Here is a 24,647-nt window from a genome sequence, read left to right on the forward strand (position 1 = left end):
ATTCATCTATAGTACCATGACCTCTTCAAGAAGATTCAGTTGAAATCTCAATAGTAAGGGTAGTTTGGAGCATACAAGTCCAAATCCATTCTATTTGGCAACACCATCTTGCTAATAAACCAAAACTCCATCCAGAGGAGGTTGTCATGGATAGAAACAAGAAGAAGAGATGAAATCTCTAAGGTTCTTTATGAAGCCTCCAAGATCGGACTTTCATGGAGGAAAATCTTCACCCAAATCATCTCAACCCTAATCCTTCCTCTCTCCTTCCTCAGCGTCTCCCACATAGTAGGCTCCAACATCTTCTACTTGAAAATTTTGTAATAATTTTGGTATGTATGTTTTGGAATTTCGATTGTTCCATTAGTTTTAGAGTTGAAAAGTCAAATATTGAATGACTATTAATGGGTGGTAATGACTAATAATGAGTGATAATGGCTACTAATTGGCGATAATGACTATGAAATGCATTCTTGATGGTAGAATGTCTATATGTATAACACATGTGTTTCACATCTGCCATTGTCATGAGCCACTGGATCGTTTAAGATTCTTTGACATTTATCCATTTTTTATATTTTATATGCTTGCGTGTTTTTGTTTACCTTTGCAATTTATGGAGTTTTGATTTATTTTATGCATGAATATATTCTAGAAAAAAATTATTTTGTGCATATATATATGAAATCAAATGCATAATATAATGTTTCAATTATGAAATTATATATGAGAATTTTATTCATCATTGTATTATATCTTGATCTTGAAATGCATAATATGATTTATTCTCATATGATTAAGTTTTATGTTTAAGTGATCTTTATAATTTTGATTAATTATGGATTGACCACAACATCTATAATTTGATTAAAATTATATATTAAGTTGTTTAAAGATCATATAAGGAATTAGGCATAATATTGTGATTAATTGTACTTTATATAATGAATTTTATCCCACATGAATTTTTATTATATTTGTATAATTAATTAGGATAAAATGACATATTATTTTTTATGGTTTACCCACAGGGATCATGAGGTATGTATAATTTGTCAGCTTTATCATAAAGTAAATATTTAACATAGAAAATTAAATTATTTTCATGTTGTACCCGTAAAGCATGAATTTGAGTATGTGATTTGATTATTCTATCATAAAGTTTAATTGTTTCTTATTGAATTAAAAATTTAGCCCACAGACAATTTTTATGTCCCAAGATTCAATTTTCTAGTATGTTTACATTAGTTAAACATACAATTAAGATTAATATGCGTTAAATTTTGACATAAGCCTTTGGATTTTTGAACTTCTCAAACTATTAGTTTTTTTGATATTCAATGAGATATTCCTGAACTCAAAGGAGATAACTATAAGATATGAAAGGAGAGAATTCTTCTAGATTTGGGGTAAATGGACAAAGACTGTGCTATAAGGAAAGAAGAACCACCTGCAATCATTGATGAAAGTAGCCTAGTTGTTGTTGCGCTATATGAGTGGTGGGAGCAATCTAACCGGCGAAGCGTGATGTTCATTAAGACCAAAATATCGGTTGGGATACGTGGTTCTGTCGACCAACATGAAAAGGTCCAAGCCTTGTTGAAGGCTTTTGTTGAGGCTTTAGCAAGCATCCTAATCATGAAGTTCTCCTCTCTCCGGCTATCGATGTGAAAGATGTGCATGAGTACATAATGCAAATGCGAGATATTTCAACTCAACTTAAGAAACTGGAGGTTGATATGTCTGAGTCATTCCTAGTGCACTTCGTTCTGAACACCTTTCCGCCGGAATATGGGTCGTTTAAGATTTCCTACAACAAACATAAGGAAATGTGGTCTATCAATGAATTAATGACCATGTGTGTTCAGGAAGTAGAACGACTTGTAATGGAGATAGGTGAGAGTACATTGTTGACAACTGCTTGTGGGAAGAACAAAAAAACTAAGTCTAAAGTTATTAGAAGGAGAACGGTAAAATACCACCTCAAGCTGATATTAAGAAGGTGACAAATTTTTTCTTATGCAAGAAGAAGGGACTCATGAAAAAGAATTGTCCTAGATTCTAGAAATGACTTGAGAAGAAAGGTAAATCAATCTCATTAGTATGTTATGAATCTAATATGAATAGTGTTAATATTAACACCTAGTGAATTAATTTTGGATCTACAATCCATATTGCAAATTCTTTACAGGGTATGCAAAATCTAAGGAAGCCAGTGGAAAGTGAGCAAAGCATTTATCAGGAAACACTACTACAAAAACAACATACTACGATGGTTCTTAACCATATTTAAAGACAATTTAGAACCGTCTTTGAAGTCAACATCGTTGAAAGTTTTGACTTTTGACGATGATTCTCAAAAAACTATCTTAGAAAAAGATACCTTTCTAAGACGGTTGTTAATTAAGAACCTCTTAGAAGTGTGTCTTAAAAAAGTACCCTTCTAAAACAGTTCTTTGAACAATCGTCTTTGAATGATTTTTTTAAAAATAAAAAATAAATAAAAATAGAGAATTCTGAGATGGTTTTTTAAAGAACCGTCTTAGAATGTCTTTTCTTTAAAAGAAAATAGAAAAAATTGAAAAACTGTCTTAAAAGTCTTTTCTAGATCTAATCGACTTTAATTAGCCCAGGAACTATTTGACAATAAACTATGGTGGGGAAAAAATGAAGGAATCCAAATATTTAGAAAAACAAAGAAAGAAGGAAACCTTGGTATGATATACAGCAGTCATCTCATCTAGAAACGTGAAATCAAGGCCAGAAACATCTGCGACCTCTTTGATAACTTTGAAATCTGTTGCATATTTTATAACCCCGGAAGAAAAAAGATTCTGCAGCATTTAATATCCTTTGGAACTTCATAAAAAAAATATTGTATATTGTATGTAGAATAAAAGTAAGACAAATGGGAATTTTTTTTTGGCCTAATTAAGAATGTATACTTGCTCATGTTGTACCTCCCTGTAAGAATTTCAATAAATTTTATTTAATTTGACAGTTAAATTTTTTAAGATTTTGATTTAAAGGGAGAAAATATTACCCAACAATATGATCCAACTGAGACAACTACGGTATATATGCAATAACATGCATGTAATACATCCTACAGTAACAATTTATGTGTGGGTATATATATATATATACCCTTCCAAAAAATATACAAATATATAATTTTAAAAAAATGTGCGACTTTTAAAATCTAGTTATATATTGTAGTTAACTGTGATTAATTAATAACCAGACATGATGACTCTCAGTATGCTTCCTTCCAGGATGATTGGAAAAGGTCGTCAGATCAAGAATAAGTTTTTGCATCGTCTTTTATTGTTAATTATTCCATAATAATAAGTGTGCTTCAGGTACCAATTTTTATATAGTTTTTTATCTATCTTTCGTTCCATTTTTTTATCAGGTAAGAATCAAATAAAGTTAATTAGTTTACAAATAATTCCAAACCTCGGCAGTGTTTCCTTCTTCACCAATCTTAAACATAAACACAACGGGATTCTTTGATCCGGTACCCTAATAAGAGAAACAACAAAATTTTCAGTTAGAAGCATAAATTTATTAGGGTGATCTGATGACAAAAGGTAGGCCCGTCTCATCTCACCATCAATTGGTCAAAAATAAAGTCAAGAGTGAACTAGGGTCTTGTTTGAGAACAAACTAGAAGAGTTTTTAAGAGCTTCTTTATAAAAAATATAATAGGAAATGTTTTACTAGAAAAATTCTCAAAAACTCTTCTAACAACATTTCTAAATAGACTCTGGTTCATTTTTAGAAAATGGTTTCAAAAACTACTTAGTTCAACTAGTTTAAAGGTGGATTGTGATACTGCACCTCAGAAGTACTAGACTTTGTGAAGCCAATGTTATCCAGATCAACAGCCAAATGAACATTATCACTAACAGGATGTTGCATATTAACAAAATTCCATGAGATGGGTGTTTTTATTTATATATATGTTGAGGGAAATATATCATTTGATTTTAATATATGGAAGTGAACTAAAATCCTTTCTAATCCACACGTATTCACTCTTGTAGCTTGTTCGAAAAAACGCTATCCGTAATTAATTAAAAGTGTCTCCAAACTAATGATGTGAGAAAACAAAATCAATTAATTATTATTAATTTAAGATGTATTAATTAACAAATAATTGAAGACCTGGGTTCTGAATCCTCCTCATCTCTTGTATTGAAGACGAATATAACAAAATTCTTAAATCCAGCACCAAATGCAACAGATTGAGACAGTCCCTGAGCAAGTTCCAACATAACGACTACATTTGAATTATCATCTCCACCACCTCCTTCTGATCCTTCTGATCTGTTATATCTTTAGCAGCAAATAATTAACAATTCCATGTAATAAAACTTCAAAAGCATCGATCAAATAAAGTAAAATTTAAAATTAAAGCCACTCCAATATCATAAAAAGTTAGTCGTCAAAATTAAAAATAAAATGTTAATTACTTATGAAAAAATAGTATCGATATGAGCAAAGACCAGAATAGCATTCTGTTTTTTAGCTTCAGATTGATTTTTAAGCGATACTTTTAGTACCACCAACTCACGAAACTTAGCGGGGACACGATCCACTTCAACTTTCACGTTCCCTTTAGCTTTCCTTAATAATTTCACTTTCATGTAGATTTATGTTGAAAGTCTTAGCATATTATTAGTGTAATGTGTTGAAAGTGTCTTCTCCTTTCATTTTTACCATATATTTTCTTAAAGATTTTAATAAGTAATTCTATTTAATCATTAAATTATAAATAATAAATAAAAATACAAAATAACTTTATAAGAATATGTTACTAATATTTCTCTTCTTTATCTTTATCATTTACAACAATTATATATATATATATATATATATATATATATATATATATATATTTATTGAGGATTAAATTATAATATAAAAAAATGTTAATATATTGATCAAAATAAAACCAAGTTCAAACTTCTTAAATAATGTTTCATGGTTATTGGAACTTGCATTTTAACTTTAAGTAATGGTTTTATTTTGAAATTAGAAAAGACCTTTTATGTGTCAAGTTTTTCTCAAAACTTGATTTCTGTTTCCTAACTCGTACCTTTTGGATATTCCTTTAATTTTAAAGACATGTCATTTGAGTTATTTTATAATTTTGAATGTGCTGGGAATGATATCTTGTTTGATGGTTTTTATCTTCTTGGTTTACAAAATTATGCCACTTATAGTTTAATGAATGTTCAAACTGGTATTGAAAGATGTAATATTAATGAGAATTCCTCTATGTTATGGCATCGGAGATTAGAACATATCTCCTTTGAGAGGATTAAAAGGTTAGTGAAAGATGGGGTACTCAATACTCTAGATTTTGTTGACTTTAAAACTTACTGCATTAAGGGTAAGCAGACCAACATGTCTAAGAAAGGTGCTAACAGGAGTTCAAGCATATTAGAAATAACTCATACTGATATTTGATGTCTAGATATGGATGCACGTGGTTAGAAATATTTTATCACCTTTATAGATGATTATTCATGATATATGAATGTTTATTTGCTTTATAACAAAAATGAAGCATTGGATGCCTTCAAAGTCTTTAAGGTTTGAAGTTGAGAACTAATGTGGCAAGCAAATAAAAATAGTGAGATCAGATAGAGGTGGAGAATATTATAGTAGATATACTGAGAATGGATAAGCACTTGGTCCTTTTGCAAAGTTTCTTCAAGAACATGGGATTGTTGCCCAATACACTATGTCTGGTTCTCCAAATTAGAATGGTGTGGCAGAAAGAAGGAACTGAATATTATTGGACATGGTATATAGTATGCTTAGCAACTCCAATCTTTCTAAATCCTTGTGGGTTGAAGCACTAAAGACGACAATGTATATATTAAATTATGTTCCAAGCAAGGTTGTCCCAAAGACACCTTTTGAGTTGTTTAAAGGTTGAAAACCGAGTTTGAAACATATGTGTGTTTAGGATTGTCTGTCTGAGGTGAGAATATATAACCCACAAGAGAAGAAACTTTACCCGTGGACTATTAGTGGGTATTTCATTGGATATCCCGAAAGGTCTAAAGGTTATAGGTTTTACTGACCATATCATATTACTAGGATTGTGGAATCAATAAATGTCAAGTTTCTTAAAAATAACTTGATTAGTGGGAGTGATCAATTGAGGGACTTAGGTTTTGAAATTGATCATATAGAGTCTCAACCTTCCACGTCAAGTAAAAGATTGGTTGTAATTCATACCCCTCAAGTACAAAGGGATGATGAACAATAAATGACTAGCATTTCACAACATGTTGCTAATAATCCAGTAGATCAAGTTGATAATCAAATTCCTAAAAATGATGACCAACCAGCTGAACAACATGATACCTAAGAAAATGTTGATGCAACATTAAGGAGATCTACTAGAGTAAGAAATCAGTTATTCTTAGTAATTATATTGTAAATTTGCAAAAGTCTGACTATAATATTGGACCTGAAAATGATCCCAAAACTTTTGATCAAGTCATGAGTTGTAAAGAGTCAAATTTATGGTATGATTCCATGAAGGATGAGATGAATTCTATGCAAAGTAACAAAGTTTGGAACCTTGTAGAGTTGCCTAATGGGGTAAAGGCCATTGGCTGTAAATGAGTCTTTAAGACCAAAAGGGATTCATTAGGCAACATTGAAAGATAGGCAAGATTTGTTGCTAAGGGGTTTACTCAAAAAGAAGGAATTGACTACACATAGACTTTTTCTCCAGTATCTAAGAAAGATTCTCTTCGTATTATCTTGGCATTAGTTGTTCATTTTGACCTTGAGTTGCAACAAATGGATGTGAAAACAACCTTTCTTAATGGTGATTTAAAGGGGGAGGTTTATATGAAACAACCTGAAGGCTTCTCCTCTAGCAATGATGAACATTTGGTTTGCAAGCTTAATAAATCTTTATATGGTTTAAAACAAGCCTCTCGTTAGTGGTACCTTAAGTTTCATGGGATAATTTCTTCATTTAGTTTTTATGAAAACCCCATGGATCAATGCATATACTATACCACAAGGTCAATGAGTAAAATATGTTTTCTTATTTTATATGTAGATGATATTTTACTTGCAGCCAGTGAATGGGAGAGGTGAAACAATTTCTCTCTAAGAATTTTGACATGAAGGATATGGGTCATCTTATGTCATTGGCATTAAGATTCATAGAGATAGACCTCGAGTTATTTTATGTCTATCACAGGAAACCTATATTAACAAAATTTTAAAGAGATTTCGGATGAAAGATTGTTTACCAAGTGTCGCTCCCATTGTGAAAGGTGATAGGTTTAATTTGAACCAATGCCCAAAGAATGACTTTGGGAAGGAACAAATGAAAAACATTCTTTATGCTTCAGTTGTTGGAAGCCTCATTTATGCTTAAGTATGCACAAGGCTTGACATTACTTTTGCAATTGGAATGTTAGGAAGATATCAGAGTAATCCATGTATTGACCACTAGAGAGTTACAAAGAAAGCGATGAGATACCTTCAAGGGACCAAAGATTACATGTTTATGTATAGACAGACAGGAAATCTAGATGTGATTTGTTATTCAGACTAAGACTTTGTTGGTTGCGTTGTTTCTCGCAAATCAACATCTGAGTACATTTTCGTGATGGTCGGTGGAGCTATTTCGTGGAGGAGTATTAAGAAGACTTTGACTGCTACTTCTACCATGGAAGTTGAGTTTGTCTCTTGCTTTGAGGCTATATCACATGGTGTATGGCTTAAGAGTTTCATTTCTAGACTAAAGGTAGTTAATACTATTTCAAGGCCTTTGAGAATTTTATGGGATAACTCAATTGTTGTTAATACTAAGAATAAAAAGAGTGAAAGTCGAAGTAAACACATTGACATTAAGTACTTAGCCATTAGAGAAAGAGTAAAAGACAAAAAAGTGGTCATTGAGCATATAAGCATTAAGTTGATGATTGTTGATCCTTTGACTAAGAACATGCCACCATTTAAATTCAAGGATCATGTAAAGAGAATAAGGCTTGGTTCCACTTTATGATTGTATACATATAGGTTAGAGTTGAAACTTTTATATTGTGATATTTCTCATATTCATGTGCAAATTGATTTATTTGAGAATAATTATATTTTGGACCAAGAATAAACATTAAGTTTATTCATTAAGTTTTATTACCAGCTTGGGTATACTACTTGGGAAATTGAGCATGTTATAATAGATTAATGATATAACTCGTTATAAGAGAAACTATCGCTATGATTCGTATGTTCATTACTTAAGAAGACTGAACATTGACTTATTTTAATCAATAAGTCAAAATGTTCAGACCAGGTGAGAGAATGTAATAATTTTGATACGTACGTTTTGGAATGTTAATTCCTCCATCAATTTTTGAATTGAAAAGTCAAATATTGAACGACTACTAATGGATGATAATGACAACTAATTAGTGGTAATGACTACTAATTAGTGTAATGACTACTAAAGGTATTATTGATGGTAAAATGCCTATATATAGCACATGTGTTTGATCTGTGAGCTCACATCTTTCAATTTTCATGTGATACGCCATCTACTGAAAGAGTAGAGAGAGTGAGAGTTTGAAAGAATTAAAACAAAATAGTTCTTTCATGGCAATCGCTGGAGATATATTTTGATTGTTTTTTCGCATTTGTTAATGACCTGTATTTCGTTTTGTAGTCTGTAACATATTAGATTTGTAATTTTAGTCTTAGAAATTTCCCACAAATCAAGAGACTTTAAACGCCACATTTTCAATCTATTCCAAACCCTACTCTCCAGTGTTCTTGTCTTGATCTTCTTGGTCTCTCTCTCAGCAGTGGTCTGCACCACGCTTCCATCTACACCGCAAAAGATGTAACATTCAAAAGGGTCATGAGTGCTGTCCCTGCGGTGTGTAACAGGCTCATGTGGACCATTTGTTTTTCCATAACTTCTTTTATTATTTACAATCTTTTTGGTTTTTTTTTAGTCATGATCTTATTACTATTCCCAATTGTAATTGGGGTATTTGGTAAAGGAGTTGTGGTTTTTCTTTTAGTTTTGTTTGCGATTCTATACATCATAGAGTTTGTGTACGTCACCGTGGTGTGGCAAATATCAAGTGTTGCGGCTGCGTTAGAAGACTATCACGGTTTCATCACTCCCGAGGTTTCTCTTTATAAGTCACAAAAGAGCAAGGAGTTGATAAAGGGGAAGAAGATGGTTTTAATTTTTGTCAATATTCTTGCTTTTCACACCGGTGGTTGCTCTTGTATCGATATTGGTTTTGTTCCAGGAGATGGTGGTGCAAGGATGGAGTGTGAGTCCTTTGGAAGGAGCAGCATTTGGGGTTCTATGCTTCTTGTTATTGTCTTGTTCGTTCCCTTTCTGGTTTGTTGTGCAAACTGCGTTCTATTTTGTTTGCAAGTCCTATCACAATGAGAACATTGACAAATCAGCTTTAGCAGATCGTCTTGAAGGGTATGCCAATAATGGAAGTCCGGATGTTCAGCTGAAGCAAAACCAAGTTTGATTTATAATAATGTAGCTTAGATAAATTAAATCACCATTCATATGCATGTCTAAATTGGTGATGTGATTATATAAATATGGTTTGTTTCTTGATGCCATAATTAAGAAAATATCATTTGCGTGTGAAATTCAGCCAGGTATGAAATGAATTGTGAGTACTATGCACAAGATTGATTTTATGTTCAATTTACTGTTCAAAAATAGGGCTATGTGGATTCTTTTGTAAAGGTGTTACTGCTTATGATGCGATGGATATAATTTAATTTGTTCACATCAGTTTTTGACTGTGAATTTTATGTTTAGCAGTATCAATCACTAGCGAATTTTAGCATAAAATAGGAGGTAGAAGAAAGAAAAAAATTAAAACCCATGTAAGAGAATGAAATTTAATTTGTAGCTTACATGTACGATTTTAATTTGCAAAGTATAATATTAAAAGTTTATAATATTCACTCATTCTATTCAATTAGATGTAGTTGATACGAAGAAGGACAATTGGAGAAGGATAAATTTACTTCTATTATGTCCCATCGTGGAAAAATTATGAACGTCAAAGCTTTACTTAATTGTGACGTTGTTTAACTATGATAAGTTATTCAAATTCAAACACGACAAGCACTTGCAAGAGAAAATATGAACTATCCCAACCTTAATATATATATATATATATATATATATATATATATATATATATATATATATATATATATATATATATATATATAAACTATTCCAAGATTTTCCATGAAAATAGATTTTTGTTTCTATTATAACTAGACGAGAGTTAATTGGAAATCTTAGACCTAGAGATATAATACTGTAGAAGTTACATTCTTTTTAAGTTGCACCTTTTTAATTTGAGGGCTATGATCCCTTTCGGCTCGAAAGAATCTAAGATATATGGATGGGCTATGATTTGAGTTTGTGACTGCTCTAATTATAATTTTAAAATTAAACTTAAATTACTAGACAATATTTGGAAATTCATTTTTTTAAGATTATAAAATTTATTATTCCTTATTAAAACTTAGACGTGTATTATTAAAATAATTAGATAAAACCAACATATGTTGTTACCTCTGAGTGCCGCGCACTGAAAAATTTGGATCATGTAAATAAGATTTTGATTTTAAGCCGGATGAAAATAAAATGGTTGAAAGGAAAAATCTTCATTGAGATAGTTAGTTAAATGTTGAATAAAAATTAGTCATGGCAAAAAATCGATGAATATTTCACATCAATAATCAAAATAAAAATAATTAGATGAAAATAAAGCTTATTAACATGATTGTTCAAATTAATATAACTAAGAATATTTGTATTAGAACTTTTAGTGTGTGTTTAAATAGAGTATTTTGTATGTTTAAGAATCAAAGACAAATCTTAGGAGATTTAGATATTGTATTTAATAATTAAAAACTCTAGGAAATAAAATTGATGGATCAAAATTCTAAATATACTTAGAAAGAGAAGAGACATATTACAAGAAGATTCTAAACGTTTAACGATACTTTTCAAGAAGATTCTATCCATCAGACAATCCATTATTCTCTTGATGAAGATTATATCCAACAAAGTCAGTTACACCAGATTTGATCTTCGGGAAGTTCATTTGAAATTTGAAAAGTAAGAGTAATTTGAAGTATGCAAGTCCAAACCCATTTTGATTTTCTTTAAAAGCTTTCAACACATTCATCCTCGCCCAACCACCTCAACCATCTTGCAATCCAAAACTCCATTGAGGAAAATCCAGAGGCCATGGATAGAGAACAAGAAGAGATGCAGTCTCTAGGGTTGTTTGGCTTCCTTTACGAAGAAGCCTCCAAGATCACACTTTCATGGAGGAAAATCCTCACCCAAATCACCTTAAAACTAATAATCCCTCTCTCCTTCATCTTCCTCATCCACATTGAAGTCTCCAACCTTTTCTTCAGCAAGATTCGCTCCCACACTAAAGAAATGCATGGAACAAACCCTAACCCTAACCTACCTCAATATGTGAAGCTCTCTGACAAGATCTCGTCTGAATTGATCACTGTTTCAACATTCCAAATCGCTTACTTCACTTTTCTTCTTATCATCTCCCTCCTCTCCACCTCATCAGTGGCATACACCATCGCTTCCATCTACACCCCCGAAGATGTAACATTCAAGAAGGTTATGAATGTTGTCCCAATGGTGTGGAAGAGGTTCATGTTGGCCTTTTTATTTGCTTTAGCATTTTTTTTCCTTTACAATTTTGGGAGCATGATAGTTATATGCTTATGGGCAAATACATTTGGGATAATGAGTGGTGGGGGTGCAATTTTTGATTTCATAGGGGTTATTTACTTCATAGGGCTTGCTCACTTCACCGTGGTGGTGCAACTAACAATTATGACTGATTTGCATGACTCTTGGGAAACCCTAGCCATGGAGAAGAACTACAAGTTGATAAAGGAGAAGGTGGTTTTTTTAATATTCACAATTTTCGCTCAAATGGTTAATCTTGTTTCAATAATGGTTTCATCCTCTGGGAAGATGCCGATATTGAAGGAAAGGCGGGCGAGTTCCGTGAACAAGACGGCGATACTTCTCTCTTTCTTGCTCGTGACTTGTTTGTTCCTCTTTGGATTTTTGCTGCATGCTGTGATCTACTTTGTTTGCAAGTCCTACTACCATGAGAATGTAGACATGCCGGCTTTACCAGATAATCTTGAAGTGTATGGAGGAGAGTATGTGCAATTGGAGGTCAATGATGTTCAGCAGGAGCAAGATTTTATAATATAGCTTATTATTATTATCTGTTATGGTTTTTGGTTGATAGGAATTGAAGTTGAATAGGGTTTATAGCAATTCACAGATAGTGCTGAACTAATTCATGAATTAGACTTTTTTATATATATATATTTTATAGTTGATTTTATATTTAATTTACTTCAATTTAAATATGGCTATGTGGCTTCTTTTGCAGAGGTATTAATGCTATATTTGATGGGTTGTAATATGTTCACATCAGTTTTTGACTATGTGTGTGTGAATTTTATGCTTAGCAGCGTCATTCAGCGAATCATGTGTTAATTAAAAAAAAAAAAAACCCATTTTATTGTTCCTTTAGTAAGAGAATGAAATTTCATAGGTTATGTAGGAAGGGGAAATTTTGTGCATGCACACTTCATCCGATCAGACGGCGGAGAAATTAAGAACATCTGACAAGAGCTTTAATCTTAATTGTAATGCTGTTTAGTGATGAATATTTTTTCAAATTTAAATCATAAGGCAAGCATTTGCCACAGAAAATATGAACTATTCCAAGATATTAGAAGAAAAAAAAAAGGAAAAAGCTGGATAATACCAAAAATTTGACGCGAATAATGGTGCATGGATGTGGTGGTTCGTTTCTGTTTCCCTTCATTGGTATTTAATTATCAACCAATAACAAATCATCACCGTGATTTCATATCAATCCGTACTCAAATTATTCGTATGAGGCAGTTCATTGACGTCACTTAAAAATAAATCACATTATATGTGTTATATATTATTTAATCATATAATATCACGTGATTTATTTTATATTGCATTACAATTAAGTTTAATTTTTTTTGTTTTTTATAATTACAGTCTAAGAACCCCTTTTGTAAATTTGATATTTTTTAATTTAATATATTTTAAAAGACTAAGTAATTCTTAATCATTCTACTTCTAAACTTAACTTTTCCTATTTTCTACCAATGTTTCCCCCGTGGGTTACCTATGTGAGCACTCCGCTAGGCCAAGAAACAGAAGATGAAAAGATCCCAATGATCTCTATTTGAATGGGTGGTGGACCCAAAATATGTTCTCGACCAATTGCATTGAGGAATCCCAAATTTTGTTTGGCTACAAGAGGTCGAACTAGAGTGCATTTGATTGGCTAAAAAGACAGAACAGAAAGGATAATATTGAACAACTAATTGAATTACATGATAACTTTTTGTATTATACGTTGTTTAGTGGTCGATGCAGAGGCGCCTCCATGGAGGAGGCGCAACCCCTGACGCCACCAGGTGCAAGACCTGACAGTGTGAGGTCGTCATAGGGTCACGATGATGGCGGTGGCGGTAGGACGGTGCGATGCAGCTTTGTCAGAGTTGGCCAAAAGAAGAAAAAAACAAACGACCCTTGCCAACAACCAAGGTGTCCATGCCGGCTGCCAAGGCGGCTCTCACCAGTGACCAATGTATAATGTTTGGAGAGTGAGGTTTATAGAAGGAGGCGCATATGGGAAAAGAAAAAAGTGTGGGATAATGAAAAGTCAGAAAATATGGATAGTATTGTATTTTTACTTTTGTTAGACATTGGACAAAAAGTTATACGAGACGAATGAGTTACAAGTTTTTGGGTATTTGTCAAGTCTATCATTTTTATTTTGTATTGTCCATTAGTCATTTTTTAAACCAAGCGTTGGACAAATATTTTTATGTTGTCAAGTCCTTATTTTTTTTAGTGAATCAAACGCATCCTAAGTTTTATGTGAAGTGAATATTTACATATAAACTTACAACAAAAATAATTCTAAGAAAATTATTTTTCATTCTTACCATTCATTTTCTTAAAATTTAATGGTTAAGATTAATTACTCATTATAACTATTATATTTTAAGAAAATGAATTATAAGGATGAATAATAACTTTATTAGGCATGACAATAAACATTGAACCTGTGGGTATCCATCCGATCCATTCCGATTTTGACGAGGAAAACCCGTTTTGACAAGGGTCTGGGTTAGGATCGGGTTTTTCCCGACTTAAAGAAACATGATTGGGTATGTTACTTCCTGCTCTCTTCCACTTTACTACATATATTTTTATAATTATTAATATTATAGTTATATTATTATATATTTATTTTGATATTTTATTATTTATAATTACTTTAATAGTTAAATAAATAATATTATACTTATATTATTAATTATAACAAAATTAAAACTTATATATTTAACTAAGAATATATTTTAATTCTTAAATATGTTTACGTTATTTATTTTTTTATTAAATTATATATAATGATTGAATTAAAATATAATATATAATTTAATCTATGATTTATTTAATGTATATGAATAAATTTTTTGTTTTTAGATGTGAGATGGGTTCCCCATAAGTTTGTCTAAACTTGATAAAATCTAATAGTGATGGGGTTGGATTTCATTTTTTCACACCCGCCTTTATTAAACCCGAATCCATTCCACCTTCTATGGGAACGGGACAGGGATAAACTCATTTGCATGTTGTTGTTCTTAAATGTAACTTGATCTCTCCTTATATTTATATAATAGTTGGTTCCCAAATGTTTTTGGCTTTTTCCTTGTTGTGTTTGTGCTTTGTAAACTGTTCTGATGTAATGTGACCCTAGGGATGCATGATTAATTGCCACAACTTGTCTCATTATTCCTATTAGGTTATTATCATTAATATTATCTTCTTGGCTCTAAACAAAAAAAAAAAGGAAAAAAAAAGTAGAAGAATAACCTTCCTTCTCTTGTTCCACTCTTTTCCTTCTTAATTTGAAAACCCTTGCCAATCTCTTCCTAATTCCCCTATTCTCTCATCCCCTTTACTTACTCTTCTATATATTTTAATATTTTTTTGGTGGAGTAGGATACTCTTCATTTGAAATTGAAGGACTAATCTCTCAAAGTACTGAAATCTATGGGGTTGATCTCTTCCAAGAAATATTTTTTTCAACACATGGGACAAGGATCGAACCCATAACCACATGTTTAAGGGACAAAGTTATCTACCAACCATGTCACACCTTTATGATCCATGTATTTTAATTTGAGTACAAAAAAAACTCTTTAAACTTTTTAATTTTTTAAGAGAAAAAAGGTTGTGCATTAACAATGTAAAAAGTTTTACATAGTCATCCATTTATACCTCATCATGTATGATCAATTTGTTGACTTTTAAAATAATTAACTTAAAGTAATTCAAAATATGATGCAATTTGGATAACAATATAAGATTTTTTTACCTTCAATATATAAGTATTAAACTCTCTTTTTTAAAATCAAAATAAGTTTTGTAGTTTTTAGATCTCGTGTATGGTAGTTGTAAGTTTCTAACTTTTTTGTTTTTAAACTTAAATTTGAAAATAAATCTTGTTTGGATACAAATGGATGGAAATGGTTTTTAATTGAATTACAAAATCATTTTAACTTGTTTTGAAAATTTAAAAAATAAGTGCTTTCCTAATTCTAGTTTTAAATTTTTAGAAGTTTCTTACTTTTGGTCTTTTTAGACTTTGGACCCATCTTAGCTTAGTTGCATAAAGCTTCAACAAAAGTTAGGCTTTCATCAAGCTTGTGCTTCATTTTAGAAGCTTGAATCAAATGTATGTTTCTTGGCTTGGCCAATTGTGGCCCACAACCCTAAGCTTGTGATCAACTTGCCTTAATTCTATTTGTTGGACCGTTGGTTTTGGACATTAATATTTGAGCATGAATAAAATGTAGGTCTCTTTTAAGCCCAATATAAGCTTAGCCCACAAAAAGTATGTGCAAATTGGGCTTTCCATGATCTTAGAGGTAATAACTCTCACATATCCCAATATTCCATGATCACTGCCAAAATTCGGAAAAAAGTGCATAGTTAATTTCAGCTACCTTTGCTAAATACAAAATCAATGATATCCTTAGGTTTTTGGACTAATTGATATGAAAACCAATGAAAAATACTTGGTAGAGGCGAAGAAGGCAAAGATTCGCGTCCAGACTGTAAGTTTGTGATGAAACCTAAAAGGAGACAGAAATTGGGTTTCGTTTCAAACCTAGGTTTTTGGATTTAGGAAAAAAGAAGATAAAGAAGGAACCTGGTCGTTGACATAGTTTTGGAGATCTGGAAGAATATTCGGGATTGTATCGATTGAAGGCTACAAGCTACTCCACTGTGTAAGCTACCTTTGTTGTCTCCTTTACTCTTCCCATCTCTCTCTTTCTCAACGCAAACCCTACTTAGCCTCCCTTAACCCTTCTCATGGCATCGTGTCTAAGGCCTTCACCATCACACACACAATACTTTAAGTGTGGTTTAGAGAAATTTCCTTCGACGTTGGTCTAGAGAAGAGAAAGAGGCAGAGAGAAGGAAGAAGCACGACAATGAGTGCGCTGCCGATGCAAGAGAGAGAAAGTCACAACTTTTAAAAGCTAGCTATAAGCTGTCTGATGAGAGAGAGAGAGAGAGAAAGAAAAAAAATCCAATTACAACGATTTTTCAAATAATTGTTTTTGAATTCACAATTTTAAGGCGGTTATTTGAAAACCGTTTTCGTTATTAATAATTTTATTACAATATTGCCACCGGATATTTTCTAAAACGGTTTTTGGTCAACCGTCGTAGTTGACATGTCTAATAAATGTTTTTTTTAGTAGTGTTGGACCATGCTTTAAAAGTCCTAATTTTATCCAAGTCATTTTAACTCATGTGATCATGACTAAATCTAAATATAGCTTTGAGAAAACTTATACCTGTTGATTTTCATCAAATTTGAGCTTTACTTCACAATTTCAAATTGAATTTAGATTTTTTTAGCTTAACTGCTATAGTCGATGACTTGCATTAAGCCCACAACTGACCAAATACTCAAACTTGCTCGAGTTTAGAGCATGATGTTTAAATTTTGAATACAATTTTTTGACTCTTTAGTACATTTCAATCATGGTCCAATTTGAACTAATCCTGCAAAATTTAAATTTTTTATTTTTATTTTTTTCTCACTGTCCAAACCCTCTTATCATAATCTCATATTAAGAGTCTCGCATCTTTTTTGCAAACATTTTAAAAGAAAATTATGAACAAAATGTTAAAATTAGAAGAAAAATATCTAATACTACATACTAAAAATAGAAAGTTGGTTCCCCCATATCTCCTAAAACCTACCCAATATTTAGCTGGCCAAAATTATGTATTTGGTTTCCGCAAAATTTTTTGTCCGTTTCTGAAAATTAAAATGTGTGACTTTTTGGTTCAGAAGTAAATTTGAATTCATCCAAATTTATATGGTATTTTTATAGTTTAAATTTTAAAATATAATTTTTGAGGATTAAAAATCATCACAAATTATTAAAAAATTAAAATAATTAAAACACAATTTTTGAGAGTTTAAAACCGTCAAATTTAAAATCATCACAAATTATAGGAAATAATATATATTACAAGAAACCCCTTCTTCCCGAATCAAGATTATGTAAATTCCTCTCAAATTCAAACACAACCTATATCAAGTTTTTGATGAAACTCAACCACCTCCATCATCGAACACCATAACAAGTCATCATCAAAACCACCAAACACCACATGGAATATAATTTGTGTATGGTGCACAATTTTTTTTAATTCTAAGATTAGTCTTTGGTGCATCATGATATCTTGAACTTCCCACACCATTCTTTTCTCCTCCAACTCTTTTCCTTATGAACCTTGACATCGTTGATGCAATTTCCGATGACTCCTCCAATCACCACCCACCCCTGCCACAAGCGCCACCGTCACCCACCAAACCCCTTCTACTCGTTCTCTCTTTTTATCCCAAATTGCTTCTTGCTATAATATTCAGAGAGCACACAATGAAAGTAACTACCCGGTCTCACTTGGAAGAGGCTTGGAGGTGGTGAGAAGTGAGGGAGATGAACGAGTGGAGTTTCGTGAGAGTGGCAGTCTTATCTGGAGGGTAGTTCGAGAGAGAGGTTGAGAGATTGGAGAGCTTCGTCGAGCTTGCCCCAACTTGTTAATGAACAAAACCCCCTTAAAAGAACCATTAGTGCAGCAACGAAAACCCTTCAAATGGAACCTCAAAATGAAACACAAAAAAAAAAAAAAAAAAAACAATGGAAGAGCAAGTTCAATAAAACAAAAATAAAAAAATTAACAGCATGTTTGGAGACCTCGCTCTCTCTTCAGTTTTGAGGAAACTAATACAGACCTCAAGATGGATCCACCATGACACTTGACAAGATCGAGGAAGGGGCCGGTCAACCTCGTCAGCGTCATCAATGTCATCGTTTGTTTAGAGAAGGTCATTGGTGTAGTTGACGACGTGCTTGGGTGAGGATGACGATGAGGAAGGAGGAGGTTGGCATCCATGATAGTTTTCTGCATTCTGTGAAAGTCCAACAAAGCCTTCTTATTTTTGGTCACAGGGGAGAGAGGAAGAAGGATATAGTGTGGAAAGTTCAAGATATCATGGTGTACCAAAGACTAATCTTAGGTTTAAAAAACATTGTTCACCGTACACAAGTTTACATACTTGACAACCGTTGCCTACGCCATAAAACCAGTAGCCGACATTTCTATACATAACAACAGAAATTTCCTTCAAATAATAAGTTAGCTTTTATCCTTTTCAAACTAAATTAAATTCAAGGCCCTTTGTATGCTCTGCATACTAGCTTTACTATGACAAGAACCAAATACTCCGAGAAAAAAATCACTCAACTGATGAGTATTCACTAACCAGTAACCACGACACACCAAACTCGTGCCATACCCACCTCCAACCATCATTAACACAACACTAGCCAAACCCAGTACTGTACCACCACCACGTCGGATTACCAAGAACCGCACCACCTGAGCCAAACGCAAAATGACCCTTACCATCCTCAACCTCGACCACTACCCTCCAACTACCTCGGCGCACCCAAACTGCCACACTTACCCGATCCACCGCGTGCAGTGTGCGTCACCACGACAGACCACCATCATCAACCTTCGATGGATTTGGAACAAAAACACCACAACCTAAATAGTCGTCTGGTCCCATCATTATCAGACTTCCCTTGCGCGATGACTGCGGAGTCGAAATCGCATCGCTACAGCTTCATCTGCTTTGTTCTCTACCGCGACTCTCTCCTCTTGAATAGCCCTGGCGAAAGCGAGTTGCGGAGTCGGAACCCAACGAGGAAGAAGAGGCTAGGAAGAGAGGAGAAGCACATGTTGGATGAGGCAGGAGAGGGAGTACCAAACCAACGATAAAAAAAATAAAAAAAATCATACATTTTAATCTTCTAAACACGAAAAAGGGATAAATTTTTTGCAAAAACTAAAATCAAACTTTGGATATTTTGTTGGAAAAAAACATATTTTAATCTATTTATCTACTGCTACCACTCCACACTATTATTAAATTATATTAATTATTATTGTCATTCTTAATATCACACCAATAGTCATTACTTTTATTGTCTTGGCCAATGCTAAATTATTACCGTTATCACTAGTCAACCATTATTATACTATTGTTACTCCCACCACCCTGTTGTCATACACTAACCACACTATTGCTTTTGCTACATCAGGTCACCAGTGCCAGCATTTTTGCTTCCATTGTTTATCATCATTTCACTAAGTCTAAATGGAGAAATGATAATTGTTTGTTGGTTCATTAAATTTAAAATTTATATTAAATTAAAAAAACTTAAAATTATAAATCATTAAACTGAAAAATAATTTTATTTTCTTTTAAAAATTTTAAAAGTTCAATTGATAACCATCCTAACAAGTCCTTTAAGTCATAAAAGTACTCCCAAATCACATGCAATAAATACCGAAGGAAAATGCTAAACTCTACTGTGAGTTAAATGCACGTAAAGAGACGAAATAGCAGTTCTCGATCATTACAAAATTAGTAAGTTTCCATGATTCAAACTCTCTCCTTGTCACATTCTTTGTATGTTAGCCAAGACTCGAGTTTAAATTTCTGAAGCCCACACAATTTCAATCTCTTCTCCATTTTTTTTATTTAATTAAATGAGAGAAAAGTTTATTCTTTTCAAATTTTATTTCAAATTTCTCTGTCTCTCTATTCCTTCTCGTGTCAAACCTTGCATAAAATTAGTTAATTATTTAACAGAAAGAATTAAACCCAAATATCATTATTTAATTTTGATGAAAAATTTAATAGTTTGTTTTAAATTGAAAAATAATGGATAAACACTTATTATACGCTACTTGATACCAAGAGAAATAACAAACCAAAAATATGAATATTTTAAATTAAAGATAGAAAGATTCACATATTCATTACTCTTTTAAATTTTATCCAGACAAGATATCGCTCGGATGTGTCTCGACAAATGGACTGAAAAGGAAGAAAAGAAAAGAAAATTCACACAACACAAACTCGTTTCAATATGGCAAAACTTATAGTACAACTATCATAACTAAAAGAAAAAAAAAACAAAAACTACAAATCGTGGAGGAAACAGAGTCACAAAGATGATAGCAACAACAACAGATTTTTTAAAAAGAAAAAAGAAAAAAAAAAAACAACAACAAAGATGTAAGCATAGTCCAAATTAAAGATGTGCTCTTAATGCTTAGAAAGAGACAGAGACAAAGATAACGGCATGTTCTTTTTAATGCTAACACGCGTCCCTAGACGCGTCCCTCTTGTATTCCATTCGAGTTGGATATGGGATTTTTATTAGCGGTGCCCATTTCCATAGCTTCTTCTTCTGTTCTTGGAATCTTCTTTGGATCACTTTTGTTGTCACGGTAGATAAAATACAATATTAGTTGTGCTGTCCCCAACGCAGAACCAACGCCATTAGGTACCTATACGTTCAATACAAACCAAATTGCAACACAAGAGGGTAAAATCAATTGGTGACATTTTGTTTAAATAGTGACAATTTGCATTGTATTCAATTTATCCAATTGAAGATTGATAAACAAATACAAACCAATTGCAATACAATAGGGTATGTTTAAATAGTGACATTTTGTATTTGTATTGTATTGATCCAATTGAAAACTGATAAACGTGGATAATGTGAGTGTGCTACTTACAGCCACAAATGGGTCACGGCCTAGTAGCCCGTAGATGAACCAAGATGTGCCACAGAGGAACACAAAGAGTGAGAGGAAGAAGGGCATGAACTCCACGCTCTTGGTTTTTATCACTAGCCTCTGCATACACAATGCCAAAGTTCACTAACAAAAAAATCTATGCAAAAATATCTCATATGAAATTTATATAATAATATGTTTGGAATAAGATTGCAACATACTTTCTAGACACAATGATCTCCAGTTATGTTTTTTTTTATATAGTTTTTTTATAATTATTAACTAATTGAGTATGGTAGATGTATTCCAAAGTTTGTATAAAATATATTGCATACATTTTTTTCTATAAAAGATTTCAATCAATATATTCCAAAGTGTATTATAGAGCATCATACCGTTTTGTTTTTTTTTTCAACATATAAAGAGCATCATACTATCTCTTTTCATCATCTCAGTGACATGAAGAGATAAGAATAAAATTAAGGAAATGAAAATAAAATAAATGAAGTTATAAAAGAGAAAAAGAAATTCTAAAACTTCGAATAAAAATAACTTTATAAAAGATAACGTCAGGTTTCACTATAAAGTGTTAACCACTAACCATTACCAATAAGAAGACAAAGATGCTTAGGCAGAACTACATGAGCCCTTTCTAAATCTGTGCACAGCAACCACCATTTTAATAAATAAAAAATATTTGGACTTTATAATTAATTTTGCATATTGACATATTTATAATTCAAATCAATTTTCAGTACCTATAATTTTTTACTTATTTAAAGTAAGTAAGCAAGAATATCTATTGTCCCGCTTATTTAAATAATTTAATTTAAAATAACTAATTTTTCTTTGTTAGTTGAATGAATGATTAAAAAAAAACTAAAATTCAATCAAACAAGAGTAACATAGACACTCTTAAAATAATGTTTAACAAAAATGGAAATCTAAAAAGTAACATACTAAAATAAGAAAGGAGAAAATGAAAAAGATAAAGAAAAAATTGATGATGCGATAATGACACCAGGTGGTTTAAGACTATTATATTATTTATAATCATGATTAATATAGTGACACATATATAGATAGGTTAGTTTTTAAATTGATCAAGATTTTTATATAATAAGAAATAATATAATATTCTTATTCATGTGACATAATTATTAATCGGGATCATAAATAATGTGATACTCTTGTACCCCTAATAATTTATATGCGTGAGTGAGGTATAGACAAAAATAAATTAATATTAATATGTGTGAGCTAAGCTTACCATAATTGAGAGGGGTGAACCATACATGACGATGGAAAATATGGCAGCAGCGAAGCCACAGAAGAGCTTTCGGGCATTGCCCTGCAGAGCAAACAGTGACACCAGAACAACAACAGAGAACACTGCCACCACGAAGGAGAAAAGGCCAATAATCTTGGTCTTCTCTTTCTTTGGTGCGAAGTAGATGAATATAAAGACGTATATGATTTCAATTCCTGCTCCTGTGCCATTGATAATTGTCACAAGTAAGTTGTTTGGGGACACAAATGGCAAACCATACCTGTAAACAGTAAAGTCAACAGAAAAAAAAAAATTAGACCCATCATGAAAATTCAAAACTTTACTAGTAGGGAATCAACCCATTTGAATTTTTTCCTTCTCAAATTGAAGTAATTAGAAAATAAGCACAAGGGTATGGTTTCTAAAGCCAAGATTTGACCAAAAAGTACTATTATATGCCTCGACTCTACTCTACGTACCCATATGAAATTTACGTGAAAATGATGAACCAAAATAAAAACAAATGCAAGAAATGACAACACTAACCAACAAAAAAAAAAAATCTAAAGATGAAGCTAAAGAATTGAAAGAACTGAGTGAGTAACTTACCAAGCAGAAAGGAGACAATTGAGAAGTGTCATAGGGTAAGGAACCCCCGAGAACTTCTCTGTGGATTTGTTCGAAACGATCCTCCAGAATGTCACTCTACAAAACCAAATTTCTCATAAATTTTGCTCAAATTGGCATAAAAAGATGATTTTATGAGCATTTAAAAGAACAGATAAAGGAAAATAAAGATTGACAATGAGAAAACAAAAGGAGGCAGTTATGAGATACATACATTGGGGCCAAGAAGAGGAACAAACCAGAAGCATTCCCTGCACCACAAAAAAAAAAAAAAAACATTGAGAAAAAAAAAAGCAAGAACCATAAACAAAGAATAGCATTCAAATGCAACCATTGCGAAGGAAGATAAGAGAAACCCATGTGAGAAAGAAAAGAAAAATAACTAACCAAATATCCCGAAAATGAAATGCGCAACATCCATGATCTTGAAGGTTGGATATTAGAGACAAATATCCTTTGGGATTTGAAGAAAAGAGGAAAATGAAAAGAGAAATATCCTAAAGAACAACGAGTGGTTTCTTTAAGAATGTAAGGAAACTCAAAAACTGCTGCAATGAGGGGGGTGGTAGTTTGAAGAGGTTATGAGAGGATTATATATACGGAAAGGGAAAGAATTGAAGTTGAAAGGTAACTTCTTTGGGGCAGTAAAATTATTATAAAGAACAAATTTTAGTGTTTGATCTTATCCTCGGGGATTCGATGGAACCGTTTTTTTGGCTTCATCGAGAGTGTGTGTCTTTATATATTAATTGCACCAAAACCATTTGAATGCATGCAGATGCTAATGTAGCATTCTGGGTTGAAGGCCAACCTGCTCTATAGGGGGATAAGGTGAAGCCTCGACCAAGAGAAAGAAAGCATTAATATGCATACAAGTACAAATGAGGACAAACAACTTATATTTAAGTGTTAAAGATTAAATTGGTTGAACACGGTTTTATTTTGATTTTTTTAAGGAAATAATTTTTTGTGAAATTTATTTGTTTTTTTTTTTTGTCTAAACTCTGGATTAGTCAAGAGTTTCTTTCTCCTTATGGATTGAAGGTTAGAACAAAAAAAACTTATAACTAAGGGAACCAATATAACTAGAAGATAATATTTTTTACTTATTTATGTATTATAGGTGTAAAATATTTGTTTTATTGATGATTAACCTTTGTCAAAAAATTTAACTTAACACCATTGATGATGTTTCCTCTTTTAGTTATGTGTTTTTTAATCCATAAGACTCAAATACTTAAGAGATGAAAACCAAATATTTATTGATAATAATTAACACAAAATATTAGTAATGATTTATTTTCATAATTTGTATTGATCTCTAGAAACAATACTTTGTCTTAATTATATTGCTTCTTTCACACATAGAAATACGTCTTTCTAAGT

General features: G+C 32.0%; 3 protein-coding genes across 3 annotated transcripts; 2 read left to right on the top strand and 1 right to left on the bottom strand.

Annotated features, from left to right (window-relative positions):
* Positions 1–7,657: 7,657 nt before the first annotated feature.
* LOC114381583 lies at positions 7,658–9,551 on the top strand. The gene is given in 3 exon segments (XM_028340849.1): positions 7,658–7,795; positions 8,819–9,241; positions 9,243–9,551. Coding segments are annotated over 3 exon segments (870 nt in total).
* Positions 9,552–11,308: 1,757 nt separating this feature from the next.
* LOC114381584 lies at positions 11,309–12,319 on the top strand. The gene has a single exon (XM_028340850.1). It carries the CDS (start codon positions 11,309–11,311, stop codon positions 12,317–12,319), a length of 1,011 nt encoding a protein of 336 aa, XP_028196651.1.
* An 8,361-nt stretch (positions 12,320–20,680) lies between these two features.
* On the bottom strand, positions 20,681–24,094 carry LOC114381910 (bidirectional sugar transporter SWEET1-like). The gene is made up of 6 exons (XM_028341134.1): positions 23,649–24,094; positions 23,476–23,512; positions 23,244–23,339; positions 22,635–22,914; positions 21,365–21,484; positions 20,681–21,130 (listed from the first exon to the last, which is right to left on the bottom strand). Exons 1-6 carry the CDS (start codon positions 23,680–23,682, stop codon positions 20,951–20,953), a joined length of 747 nt encoding a protein of 248 aa, XP_028196935.1. The 5' UTR covers positions 23,683–24,094; the 3' UTR covers positions 20,681–20,950.
* Positions 24,095–24,647: the final 553 nt, after the last annotated feature.

The sequence above is a fragment of the Glycine soja genome, chromosome 13, assembly GCF_004193775.1.
Source record: "Glycine soja cultivar W05 chromosome 13, ASM419377v2, whole genome shotgun sequence".
Lineage (NCBI taxonomy): Eukaryota > Viridiplantae > Streptophyta > Magnoliopsida > Fabales > Fabaceae > Glycine > Glycine soja.